This window comes from Podarcis muralis, chromosome 15 (assembly GCF_964188315.1).
Source record: "Podarcis muralis chromosome 15, rPodMur119.hap1.1, whole genome shotgun sequence".
In the NCBI taxonomy this organism is placed as follows: Eukaryota; Metazoa; Chordata; class Lepidosauria; order Squamata; family Lacertidae; genus Podarcis; species Podarcis muralis.
The window spans coordinates 18,840,258-18,854,083 of NC_135669.1; the positions used below are offsets into that span (position 1 = coordinate 18,840,258).

General features: G+C 43.1%; 1 protein-coding gene across 6 annotated transcripts in view; it reads left to right on the top strand.

Annotated features, from left to right (window-relative positions):
* The first annotated feature begins 376 nt into the window (after positions 1–376).
* The window catches only part of USP28 (ubiquitin specific peptidase 28), a 35,286-nt gene continuing 21,836 nt past the window's right edge, over positions 377–13,826 (top strand). For 4 of the 6 annotated variants that reach the window (XM_028707478.2, XM_028707479.2, XM_028707480.2 and 1 more), the window contains exons 1-10: positions 377–535; positions 5,642–5,719; positions 6,405–6,537; positions 7,268–7,385; positions 7,913–8,075; positions 9,100–9,186; positions 9,677–9,814; positions 11,115–11,188; positions 11,939–12,018; positions 12,904–13,052. In XM_028707478.2, the coding sequence (XP_028563311.2) occupies positions 473–535; positions 5,642–5,719; positions 6,405–6,537; positions 7,268–7,385; positions 7,913–8,075; positions 9,100–9,186; positions 9,677–9,814; positions 11,115–11,188; positions 11,939–12,018; positions 12,904–13,052 (1,083 nt within the window). In that variant the 5' untranslated portion in view covers positions 377–472. Of the gene's footprint in view, positions 536–5,641; positions 5,720–6,404; positions 6,538–7,267; positions 7,386–7,912; positions 8,076–9,099; positions 9,187–9,676; positions 9,815–11,114; positions 11,189–11,938; positions 12,019–12,903; positions 13,053–13,322; positions 13,405–13,826 lie in introns of those variants that run through there. The other 2 variants (XM_077919707.1, XM_028707483.2) reach the window with 2 other exon arrangements.

A 13,826-nucleotide genomic window follows, 5' to 3' on the forward strand; every position in this document is an offset into this window, starting at 1 on the left:
CGAGATTTAAAACTTTCGCCTCACGTTTAGCGGGGGCAGGATGCGGACTATTACCGGCCGCCTCGAGCAAAGGCGACTCGTCGTGGGGAGCGAAGCGGCCGCGAGGCGGAACGACCCGCGCAGCATTCGGCTCCCGCTCAGCCAAAAGGAACGGGAAGAGGAGCTAGGTAAAAAAAAAGCTCTCTCGTGGGCATGCGCACCTCGCTCCGAGGGGGGGGGGCGCGGCCGGAGGAGGCTCGAACCCGACACGCCCTCTCTCTCTCGCGCGCGCGCTCCTCTTTTCGGAAATATTTGTTTTTCGTTTGGGTGAGGGGCGGCGTGCGTCGCCCTCTGCCGCGCGCTGATAGGTCGGCGGCGTGGGCGGGGCTTGGCGTGGGCGGCGGTTTGCGGGGAGCGTGGAGAGCGGAGAGCTCGGGCCGCCTCTGTGGTGGCTGAGGAGGAGGAGGAGGAGGAGGCGGCGGCGGCGGGCGCGATGACGGCCGAGCTGCAGCAGGCCCAGGAGGGGGGCGCGGCTGCCGTCGAGAGCCAAGGACGGGTGAGGGATTGGGGGCCTGTCCGGGGGTGGGGCGGTTCGTGAGAGAGAGAGAGAGAGAGTCCGAGTTGGTCGCCTACCTTGGTTTGCCATCCGCGACGGTATACTGGGGAGAGGGAAGAAACCCGCGCCTCTTTGCCTTTTCACTTCTCTGCCTTCCCCCTTCTATCTCCCCCCCTCCAAAAAAAGAAAAAGAAAATAAAAACCCACCCCAGGGCTCAGTCTGTATATAAACAGATATAGCCGTTAATATTAGCAATATTCATTAGTATTGCGATTATTATTTATTGCTGTTATATTCATCGCTGGTCACCTACCTATATAACCTTTTCCTGTAAACACAAAAAAGTCTCCTGGTTCAATATTGCGTGTAAAAGTGTGCTTTGAGCGCCCTAAATAGAACACCCTAGATACTTGATGGATGAAGCTGTAAGTGGCAGAAGAAGAAGAGGGCCTTCATGGGTTTACAGGACTTTTTTCTTTGTGCGTCTTCTGTTCCCCTAAACGGAAAACTCTGAAAGTGGGGTCATTAGCAGGCAAACAAAGAGGAAGGAAGAAATTTATTTATAAACGAATCAGTTTATTGCGAGATGAGGCGGGTTTTTTGCCTCCCCTGCAGACACTTTTTAAAAGTGCCATTTTTCTAGAAAAAGAGATGCCGTAACTCACCCTTGTTCTCTTACAATGGCAGTGGCAGCCACCTGAGAGGTGCTTGAACTGAGTTCTGGTGCTTTCCAGTGGGGAGGGGGGAAAGCCCCGCTCTTCTCTAAACTACTTAAAGTATCTTAATACTTGCTTGCTGTTTTTCCTTTCACACACCTCAGAGATGCATGTCTTCGTGGTGTATCTGTTAGTTTTGTATACACTTTTCTTTCGTCAGCTGGGTTTTGCGTTTCTCGTGCACCTTTGACATTTATAGATATGAACCTCCCTTGCTCCTCCTCAGAATCCCCTTTCGGCATTCCTGCATCACTGTGGGTAGGGGGATAATTAAAATTTATGGCTGCTTTAAATGGATTCTAGATGTGTGATTTTAAGGTGGTGTTCTTACATTGCTCTAGAACACTCTGAGGACCTTGGGCCCAGTGAAAGTAGAAAAGACTTTGCTTGGTTTTTATAGGAAAGTTCAGCTGGGCAAGCGGCAAGCAGTAGTCATGAGCTCGCTCTGATACGTAGGAATATTGCAGATCTGTTGATTCTGCCTTGTGGATTTCAGTGGCAAAAATTCAGCTAAGCAAGATCCACTTTGCACACTGAAATGTGCTGCTGCTAGTGGTGCTGTTTGAAAAAGGTAGCTGTGACTTTATCTGTATATAGGTAGCAAACCCTGTGGTTGGATTGCTGCTTGTGGTGGTGATGCCCTGGTAATACAACCATCCCTTAAATTTGTGGCGCATATGACTTTTTTGCTCCTGTTAAGACTGTCTTTGTTTCATTTATGTCAGGATAAGATGTCTATACACTTAGTGGGAAAAGTTGCTGCTAGGCTGCTAAGTGGGGCAACCCAATTGGACTATGGGGTCACTGGTCCTGAATGTGCTACAGTGGTTGGCAATGACCTACCAGGCCAAATTCAAAGTATTAGTCCTTGCGTATGAAGCCTATCCACTATGTCTGACCCTACAATTGGCAGGTGAGACCTTATTGGTGGTGGTGCCACTCAGGGCTGCCTGGTTGTTGACCTTTGACAGGGTCTTTTCAGTGTGAGTTTACCATTTTTGGAATGTCATCCCTAATGAGGAACTTCTCTATCTCTTATCATTGGCTTTCAGGAGACATTTTAAAACATTCCTTTTTATTCGGGAATGAATATTTATTCAGATGACTGAAATATACTGTTCTTGGCCATCCCAAGATTGTTGGAAAGAACTGTTTTTAGATTGCTTTTTAATGTTTTATCATTGTTGTGCCTGGTGTCCTGGGCCACTTCAGGAGATGGGCATGATATGAATCAAATGAATAAAATAAACAGTTAGATAAAACATACAGGTGATGAGCAGGATTTGTTTTTGGCCTGGCAACCCATTTTGTGGTACCAAATGAAGCTTGTGAATCTGATAACTATAAATATTTTTTATTTACTTGAACTTAAGATGTTTCCTAGTCACCTCAATGGATCTAAGAAAGAAAGATAGATAATTTAAGAAAGAAAGATAGATAATTGTTACAGATTTTTAAAAGATTGACAAAGCCATATTTGGGTCTGGCCTTCACTCTTCTAAACAGAAGTACATAGTTCTCACTAATAGTTATTAACAACTACCAATGTGGTTTGACCAACCAGTGGTAGGTCAGCTTTGTCACTGAACTTAAAATAAAACTTACTAAACCTCTGGGTAATGAAATTCCTTTCACAGTTGCTTGTTACAGTGAATATTAATCATAGTCTAATACTAATTTTAATTATCTGTCATGATGATGTCAAATTATTTTCTGAGGAGCAGACAGCTTTTTGGCAGGCTTGTAGCATCTTCACAGAATGATGGTGTTCCCAGTATTACAAAAATGACTTGCTGTGTGCCATTGGATGTTGACGAGTTGTGTGTGACACTCAATGAATGATATTCCCGTGATTAGTATTTTATTGAGCTAGATGCTTCTTTAGTGCTGATTTTAGTGTTCTATTCTGATATTTTTTGGAAATTGTCTTGGTGAGAATTTCGGCCCTTAAGGGCAGCCTATAAATATTTCAGTTTGTTTTTAAAAAAGATACCAGTTCCTGGCAAATAATTTAACAGGGTGCCTTAGGGACATAAACTCATCTAAATAAGTTGGAACTTGAACGATGTCTTTGCATCTGGAGTATACCCTTTTGGGGGGAGAGGGGTTGCGTGAACATAGTGAGAGTGGGATAATTATGTAGAATGTAATGATTCCTAAACTGTATTTTAATTTCCTTCTGGGACTCTGGATGTGAGATTCATAAATGCCAGTATCTGAGTAAGGGGGTTCTTTACCATTCAGTTTGTCTTTACCTGTTTTCCTTGCTGTTTAAAAATGTTGCTTGAATATCCACCCTTTCTGAATGCTAGCCAAACTTTTCTGAAAATCAGCTATTTGATCCCAGCTTGGTATTTGGGCCCAGCTTGGTTTGTTAATAGGTGAATTTGCATGCCTTTTTCATATTTTGATAAAAAGGACCAGATAACTTTTTAAGCCCTTGGGAATCAATGAGACCTGGTTCCTGACTTCTTTTTCTTCTCATTACCTGAATGGAAATTTATCAGTGTAGAATATTATACAGTCACACCTTGGGTTAAATGTGCTTCAGGTTGAGCGTTTTCAAGTTATGCTCCACAGCGACCCGGAAGTAACAGAACCCGTTACTTCCGGGTTTCGCCGCTCGTGTATGCACAGATGCTCAAAATGACATCATGCGCAGAAGCAGCGAAACGCGACCCGCGCAGACGCGTCTTATGTTCTACTCAGGATGTGAATGGGGCTCCGGAACGGATCTCGTTCGCATCCAAGGGTACCAATTTGGAGTAATTTGACCCTAGATGCTGCTATGCAACTACTCCTTAATCTGCTTGCCTACTTCATAGAACCTCTAGAGTGAAGAAAAGCTGTATTGTTGTTGTTGTTGTTTAGTCGTGTCCGACTCTTCATGACCCCATGGACCAGAGCACGCCAGGCACTTCTGTCTTCCACTGCCTCCCACAGTTTTGTCAAACGCATGTTAGTAGCTTCGAGAACACTGTCCAACCATCTCGTCCTCTGTCATCCCCTTCTTGTGCCCTCAATCTTCCCAACGTCTTTTCCAGGGAGTCTTCTCTTCTCATGAGGTGGCCAGAGTATTGGAGCCGCAGCTTCAGGATCTGTCCTTCCAGTGAGCACTCAGGGCTGATTTCCTTCAGAATGGATAGGTTTGATCTTCTTGCAGTCCATTGGACTCTCAAGAGTCTCCTCCAGCACCATAATTCAAAAGCATCAATTCTTCGGCGATCAGCCTTCTTTATGGTCCAGCTCTCACTTCCATACATCACTACTGGGGAAACCATAGCTTTAACTATACAGACCTTAGTCGGCAAGGTTATGTCTCTGTTTTTTAAGAGAGAAAAGCTAGATCATGCTAACTGGTTACAGGGCAGTTTGGAGAGGGTCTAGCATGCTGTATATCTTTGGCACCTTGTTGTAAGTGAGAAATGACAAACCTAAATGGCATGTGCAGCCAGCTTAAAATAGCTCCTCATCAAACCCCTGCAAATTCCTGGACTGCTTACGTCTGATAGCATATGCTGCTGCTTTTTGGTAGAATAAATATGTAGACTGCTGGTCCCTCACCCTGGTAAAGGGATATTTGAACTGGTATTGCTTAGGCCTGGCTATAATTCCTCCTTTAAAGGGCACATGCTCCTTTCTAATAAGGAGCTAGCTTTCACTGAGGCATAAAATGGAACATGTTGCATTTAAATGTATTGATGCCTACTGGTATTTGGAGACTGTAAACTTTTGAGTTGGACAGAATGCTTAATGGCATGTCTAGATATCAAATGTCTGCATCTAGAAAGGTCCAGAAAGGTACATTGACCTGTGGAGGCAACCATTGAACTTTCCCTTTTTGTTCTTCACGCATAGAGCCATTGGTCTGCCCTCCTTCCTTGTATGCAGAAGAAACAAACCACACTTTCTGGCTTAGCTGCATGTCCAGCCTAGGGTGTGATGTGTTTTTCTCAAACTGCAGTTGATAAGCCAAGATCAAACCCTGGCTACAGTTCATGGTTTAGGAACAAAACAAAACAAACAAAAAACCATGGTCACTTGTTTTGGATGTAAGTCTTGATTTAGGGATTGTAATTTTTTTCTTCACAGTTCAAGTTTAGGCGTATGCATGGTTATTGAATCATTAACTCTAGCTCATGTGTGAACTGTGCTGATGTTTCAACTTTCTCCAGCCTGGTACCCACCCTCCAGATGTTGATAGACTCCATCTTCCATCAGCCCAGCCTGTGTGGCCATGGTGAAGGCTGATGGGAGCTGTAGTCCAGCAACATCACCAGGGCACTGGATTGGAGAAGGCTGGTCTACAATGTTGGTATTGCCTCACTGTAAGTATTCTCTTGTTATTCCCGTATTGACATGTACTTTCTTTGTCCCGTGTGACTGTAGAATGGCAATGTGCTCATCAACCAGCTCAGAGAGATCACAGGCATTCAGGATCCTTTGTTCCTCCACACAGCCCTGAAGGTAAGTATTCTTCTGCCATTTTGGTAGCACTGGTTGTTGCACTATGAATGTCAGACCTGCTCACCAAGCACCTTTCCTTTGCCTCCTCCTTCATTGTTGGGTCCTAATCACCCTCCCCTTAATCTCTGCTGCCTGTGTTCTAGCTGTGCTCTTGGCACTCTTTGTGTTGACCCAGTAGAGCCAGCAGAGGCAGCCATGTTTCCCCAAAGGGATTGCTTCAAGCCAGGAAAAACAACAGTATAAAGACAGCTGTCCATGCTGCCACTCCTGACCTTTAAAAGCACCATCTTAAACATGTCACATTTGCTTCAAGTTCGAATAAGAAGAATTCAGAGAGAGCTTTTTAGTGGGCATTATCTTGCACTTGTATTGCATTTCCGGAGAGGATCACTACCATTTACTGAGCCTCTCCTAGTTCAGGATATAATAGGACCCTTTTAGGAGCATGTATGAAAATGTGGTTCCTGTTTGAAATGCTCTTTTCATTTTTCATTGCCCTTCTTTAAAGCTGGACCCCACATCTCTTTAGAATAGTGTATAGACAGGGCAGGATGGGAATTGTACTGTACTTTAAATCTTAATTTTTCCAGTGAGTGTCCTGCATAAGCAATTGTTGACCTGAAATACTTTGTCCTGTACATATTTTCTTCCCGTGTTGCACAAATGCTTTGTTTTTTGTCCTTAGGCTGCTGATGGAAACTTAATTCAAGCCGTTAGTTTCCTCACAGAACACCACGCTAAAGAGTCAGGGCAAGAAGCCGTTGCTGCAGAACCATCTGACAGTGAAGGAAGTGCAGTCGGCAAAAATCAGGCAACCAGTAGGTGACTTCTTGCCTTTACCTGAAATATTCTTGCCACAGTTGGATGCATTTTTTGGGAATGCTATATATAGGTTGTGAAAACTTGAGCTATAGGCTCCCATTTATAAAGAGACACTTTGCTGGGGCTAATGAAAGACAAGTATGGACCCATTAACAATTGGATTAGATGAAGAGGCTTGATCATTCCATTTTCATTGTTATGATGATGGGGAGAAGGGGCAATAGATTGAAACGGAAACATTGCGATGAGATAGCAATAGGAACAGTGTTTTTGTAATTATATGCTTACATGGATGAGAGCACATTAATTCTGTTAGATGGGAAATGAGCTTACATGTGGCTGGCTGCAAGCCAGGCCCTCATCTAGAACTCCAGACACTTCAGTTTCACACAGTCCTCCAGTCAAAATCTGGAGTAAACTGCTTTGACCATCTGTGGGATGTGTGTCCTCATCATTGGAGTGAGTTTGAAAACCATTGTCTTAACATGACGGTCCAAGTTTAATTGTCCATAGAAAGCCTCTGTGTGTTTGGGTGGTGTTTGGAGTTTGTCTTTGCCAGTGCTTTTGGAAAGCATCAGATGGGGAAGTTTGAAAATGCCTATGCAGTGTTTTGCTTTTAAACTGTTGCCTCCCTGTTTGAAAAGCAGTAAAATACTGTGTCTTGGACTGGCTTTGTGAGGGGCACCTTCACTCTACTTAAATAGTGATAGCCACTTTGGTTTCCAGGTCCAGCTGAAGCAACAGAAGATGATGAAGCTAATCTGCAGGAAGCGGTTTCTTCTGGAGCCCTTGATTTTCCAAGTGTTCAAGTTGTAGAGAAAGATCCAGATGCAACAGTGAATGTGTATGCTGTGCTCTGCCTTTTTCTTTTCTTTGTGCATGTTGTTATCAAATTCCTATCCTGCCCTTTCTTCTAAGGATCCATGGGCAGCAAACAACCAAACAGTAAAACAATACACCAGTCAGCACAGAAGGGGCAGCAGATACCCGTGTCATCGCCATATTTACTCACTTAGTATCTGTGAAGCACCTTGGACTATATTTTATCACACTGTCGAAGAATGGTCTTTATTGGCACTGTTTACCCAGGTTGTGTACAGGTCAGCAAGATGTTCTCCTCTTGTACATCTCCCACACAGTCTGGTCCTCCGCCTACAGAATATGATAAAAAATCAGCCCACAAAGGTGTGCCCTGCCACAACACCTCTACAGCTGACCACAACAGCCTATGCTGTTAATTGTGGGTGGGTTAAATATAGCTACTCTTCAGTTTTGCAGTTTCCAATCAGAAACATGGGGAGTTTTGTGTGAACACAACCCTAATACAATGTAATTTTTGTCGCTGACTTGTCGATTTGTGTTCCCTGGCAGAGTTTATGAACCAAGTGTGGCTGAAAGCAACAATCGGTCCAAACGGAAACGGTGTGATGTCTGGGGAGAGACTGCTGCCCAGAGTGAGTGGAGGAGAGCAGGCGACTGGCCAGTAGGGATGAAAAACATTGGAAATACTTGCTGGTTCAGTGCAGTCATACAGGTAAGATGGCGCCTCTAGTTCTTGAGTGCCATCTGCCGGGGCAAAATGGAGAACTTGTGGCCCTCTAGATGTTGCTGGACTCTGAGATTACTTGAGCCATTGGGTACATTCAAATTGTGATTGAGTGCTGTGGGCACTAGTCACAAACTGACTGCCATGGGGGCATGGTATAACACAACTTGACTGCCCTGGGGGGTATAGTATAGCATAGCACACAATTAGAGTGAGTACAGTCATTATTGCTCTATTCCCCTGCCCCAAGACTACCTCATGTTTCCTATACGGAGTCAGCTATTTCCTGCTGGTCAAATGGTGGAGTTAAAAGCCCAAGAACCCTTGTACATTCTTTCCCTGATCCATAAAATTGGATGCTGCTTTTATGATGTTTTATACTATTTATACACTGCTTAGGGTTGTTGTTTTTTTAAGTGCCTTTGAAGTACTTTTAAATAAACCAGTACTTTTTTATATAAGAGTTGGTGTGTGTGTGTGAGAGAGAGAGAGACCCTGGCCTTCTCATGGGAGAAGATGGTGTCATGCTCTCTCCGATGCCTATTTGCCATGGGGTCCAGTAATAATGGTATTAATAATAATTTATTTATTTATTATTTATACCCTACCCACCTGGCTGGGTTTCCCCAGCCACTTTGGGCAGCTCCCAACAGAATTAAAAGCACAATAAAACATCAAACATTAAAAGCCTCCCTAAACAGGGCTGCCTTCAGATGTTTTCTAAAAGTCAGTAGGATTGGGAGTGCTTTTTATGTTTCACTGGCTTCAGTGGGAGAGCTGAGCACATGCCGACATCTTTCTGTTGCCATGATTAAGGTCCACTTCAGAGCAGCAGTTTGTCTCTGCACAGTGTACATGCTTCTGTGACATCAAAAAATGTGTAGGAAACGCATAGCCTTTGAACTTATCATGAACGCTGGCCTACAAAGAGTGTTGTGTTCTGAACTGAGATCCAATTACAGTCTTGCTTTGATCAGATGAGGCAGTGGTTTAATTTAAGGGTTTTTGTCAGTCTCTCTTCCAGCTGCCAGAATTCCGCCGGTTGGTTCTTAGCTACTCCCTTCCAGAGAGCGTACTGGAAAATTGTCAAAGCCAAAGCGTAAGTGCTGTCTGAACAAGGTCAGGTTGCTCATTTTCTTGTAGTTGTACTGTCTAAAATTAGAATGAACCTGGCTGATTTTGATAAGTTTATGAATCTAAAACATGTACTTGGTTTGAAACTGGCTTCAGAGTTTGAGGCTGGTTTGTTTTGCCACAGCTGGTATCATGTTTTCTTCAATATCTAGTTTATTATTTCAGGCAGAGTATGGGACTGTGTATGAATATTCTTAAACATTTTTGCATTGTAATACATTAGACGCTCTCTAACTGCATACTTTCAATGTTTCCAAACTTCTCAGCCTCCTTGAATATTGCCCTGAGTACTAAATGGGCAGCTTCCCAGTACTTGTCCTTTTCTTTGTTTATATCTTGCCTTTTCCATCAGCAATCTTGACCTCTGTGCTATTTCTGTTGGTAAAATGCTAGCTCCTGTTACAATGGATTGCTCAGGTTGTCATTTCTGCAATTCATTGTGCTTTTTCATTCAGAAAAAGAGGAACATCGCGTTCATGCAGGAACTTCAGTATCTCTTTGCTTTAATGCTGGGAACACCCTGTAAATTTGTAGACCCTTCTGCAGCCCTGGACCGTCTCAGATGTGCGTTCAGTTCACCTGAGGAGCAGCAGGTAATTAGGATGGTTGTGCCACCAACCTTGATTGTGATCTATAAAGTGGGTGGGTGACTTTAAAACATAGCAGGGGCATCTCCACCTTCTCTCTCCCTACATCTTAGATGGGATGTTTTCTAGTCTCTGAGCCCCACCATGAAGACATGCTTAAAGTGGTTTGGGGCAGGAGGCTTCCCTTTGTCTTCCCCCTTTCCCAGCTATTATCTTATGAGGATTCTGGGAATCATCCGGACCTATTTGCTTGTGCTTGAAGAGAACCTTGTCAAAATTTAGTTGGCCTCTGCTAAAAGATCAGAGTGGTTTGTGTGTAGCTAACTAGTGTGATGATGGTGGTGGTGATGATGATAATAACAATTTTATTGCAGTCATACCTCGGGTTAAATATGCTTCAGGTTGAGCATTTTCAGGTTACACTCCGCGGCGACCCGGAAGTAATGGAACGTGTTACTTCCGGGTTTCGCCTCATGCGTAGACACTCAAAATGACGTCACGCTCTTGCGCAAAAGCGGGTGACACAGACGCGGGTTGCGTTCGCTTCAGAATGCAAATGGGGCTCCGGAACAGATCCCGTACGCATCCAGAGGTACCACTGTATTTATAACCCGCCCATCTGGCTGGGTTTCCCAGCCACTCTGGGCGGCTCCCAACAGAATGAACACGATAAAACATCAAACATTAAAAACTTCCCTAAACAGGGCTGCCTTCAGATGTCTTCTAAAAGTCAGATAGTTGTTTATTTCCTTGACATCTGATGGAAGGGCATTCCACAGGGCAGGCACCACCACTGAGAAGGCCCTCTGCCTGGTTCCCTTTAACCTCACTTCTTGCAGTGAGGGAACTGCCAGAAGGCCCTTGGCACTGGACCTCGGTGTCCAGGCTGAACGAGGGGGTGGAGACGCTCCTTCAGGTATACTGGGCCGAGGCTGTATAGGGCTTTAAAGGTCAGCACCAACACTTTGAATTGTGTTCGGAAACCTACTGGGAGCCAATGTAGTTATTTTAGGACCGGAGTTATATGGTCTTGGCCACTCCCATTCACCTGTCTAGCTGCCACATTCTGGATTAGTCTGAAGGCTCTTCCTGTGAATACGTACCTTGAAATGCCTCTCTTTATTTATGCATGTATTCAGTCAGTCTCTATTACATTTCAACATGAATATACTCAGCATAGCTCACAAGAACAGGAACAGTGGGTTCTGTTGCAAACACAATGCAAAAACAGTAGTTGCTAAAAACAACAGACTAAACTGGCTGGTAATTGGCATGTTTGGCATTAAGTGTCTTGTCTTTCTTCTAGCAAGATGTGAGCGAGTTCACCCACAAACTTCTGGATTGGTTGGAGGATGCTTTTCAGCTGGCTGTGAATGTTAAGTGAGTCTGGAGAAACTTTGACACATCATTGAATACCCTTTCCTTCCTTCCATTGAGAATAGGGTAGCAAGAAGCTCTAGTTCATATTTCAATACATGATAAACTTTCTAAGCAAATGGGGCAGCTTCCAAATCATGTAAGTTGCCCCTATTAATAGCTCCCTGTTCAACTACCTACGACTCTAGGAGCTTGACATAGTTGGCTTTTGTAGCTAAACTGTCTGTTAAAACTTGGGAAGCATCATTTTCATAATAGCTAGAGTCAGTATGGAAGAATGTGAGTATCTGAAACAGTGTTTGAGGCTCTGAATATTCTGGGCTATGTCACTTTAAACCACAGGAGAAAGCTCACGTGATGAAATGCTTTCTCACAGAGGAGGGGGACGAATTCCCTGCCTGTAGAAGACTAGTTTATTTGGGGAGAACAGTTCTATCCTGCCTGCCTTGGTAAAACGCTAGTTTTGGGTGGCACATGGAATCTGTTATATAGAGGAATATTCCATCACATGATTCCCTCATCTGCAGCCCTGGCAAAGGTTTCCTGTCTGAATGGGACCTAGGCCTAAACCATAGTTTTCTAACAAATTGATAACTGCATATTTCAAGTACATATCCCCTGTCATTTTATTCCATTTTCAGGCACCTAAGGATTGTTGATAAAAGCCTTGGTCTTTGTTTTTAAAAAAATCACTTTGTATTCCTGAGTCCAATGAATCTGTCATGTCTTTATTTGATTGATTGATTTCTGCAGTGGTAACTCACAGGACAAATCTGAGAACCCAATGGTTCAGCTTTTTTATGGGACTTTCCTTACTGAAGGTATTCATGAAGGTAAGGTAGAAGGGTGTTCATTTAATCCTCTTTACATTGATTTGTGTCCTTTGCTGGACTCTGTATCTGGGCAATGTTGCAGATAGGTCTGTTTTGGCCCCAGTCCAAGCAAAATTAAGCATTTGCAGCTCCCTCTTATGTCAGTAGTGGGATATTTAAATATCCACATTAGCTTACTATTGAAATGAATGAAAGTGCTCAATTACCATGGTTATGATGATCCTTTCCAAGGGCTAGAACCTTGAGCAGGAGCACTCCAAGGAATTGACGGTGGGTTCACTGCAATATTTTGTTCTTGTGGATTTCCACATCTTAAATTCTGAAGCAAGCAGTCATGCATGCTGTTCGCTCATATGCAGAAATGTGTGAGTCTCCCTGCCTTGGAAGGTTCGGTGAACTGCATCACTAGGAAGTTTATATGTTCACAAGAGAACTATCACTAATCTTGACTATTAAAAAAAAAGTTTCTTACCAAAAAATACAAAACTAATATCCTCATATGTTATCCACATGCGATGAGAATGTAATGAATACTTGCAATATTCCCCTATTTGTTATTAATCTTGGCCCTAAATCAGGAAAAAACTAAGTAAGAATAATAATAATTATTTTATAATTTATATCCCACTCATCTTACTGGGTTGGCCCAGCCACTCTGGGCAGCTCCCAACAAAATCTATAGAGCCATTACACTGTGCTGAAGGCTTATTAAAAACTGTAATATGTTTCTGTTGACCAGTCAGTTGAAAAAAAACAAAACCCTTGTTTGGCTTAGCTTTATTAAAAACCTCTTTGCAATATCTAGATACATCTGTAAAGGGATATTCTGGTGTGTGCTTGGTTTTATGAAAAGCTGGCTTTTGACTTTTCTCCCTTCATGTTCAGGCAAGACCTTTTCCAAAATAGAGACATTTGGCCAGTACCCCCTGCAGGTAAATGGTTATAAGAACTTGCATGGATGTTTGGAAGGCGCCATGGTAGAGGGGGAGACTGAACCGTCGTCATCTAATCAGTCAGTGAAGTATGGGCAAGAGGTTAGTTCTACACGATTCATCAATTTTACTTACAGGCAACAGAGCAAAGACAAACATGATCCCAAATGAGAAATTGTAAAAAGTATTGTGAAGCTCACATTTTACATGGGAATAGTTAAGCGTGCAGTATTTCGTGGCTGACATGTTCATCAAAGCTAGCATGCCTGGGTTGTATAATTGCTGACTTCCCACATAACCTGTCCAGCATTTACCTTGCAGTAAAAGGGTCTGCTTATTATGTGTAAGTGTGATAAAGTGTTTCTCTTTCTATTGAAGCCTACCCGTACCCGAGTAGGGAGGAACCACTGCCTCCATATTTTCGGAGGGTAAAAGTACAGTTCTTAACTTTATGGTATGCTTTTTTTTGTAATTCATCTTTTCCCTCTTCGTGTACACTACACTTTTCATTTTCATCCTAAATAAAATAAAAAATCTTCTGCCTCCACCTATCTTGCTCTTTCTGCTTTTTGATTTAAATCATGACCCAATCATATGCTGCTTAGACATATTTGAAAGCTATTCGGAACTACTTTAAACTACCTAAAGCATCTCTCTTTATAAGAATTGTTTATGAACACATGGCAAAGAATGAAAAATTTGTCTTCTGACATGCAGCTTGAAAGAGAGGAGACTCTGCTGCTGTTTAAGGCCCATTTGTGCAATATTGGTACTTTCTTCTGCAGCATGTGATGTTCCTTGATAGAGCTGATTGGCTCTATGTTGAAAATAATGTCAGGTTTTTTAAATTGCCCACCTAATCTCCCAGGGCTTCAT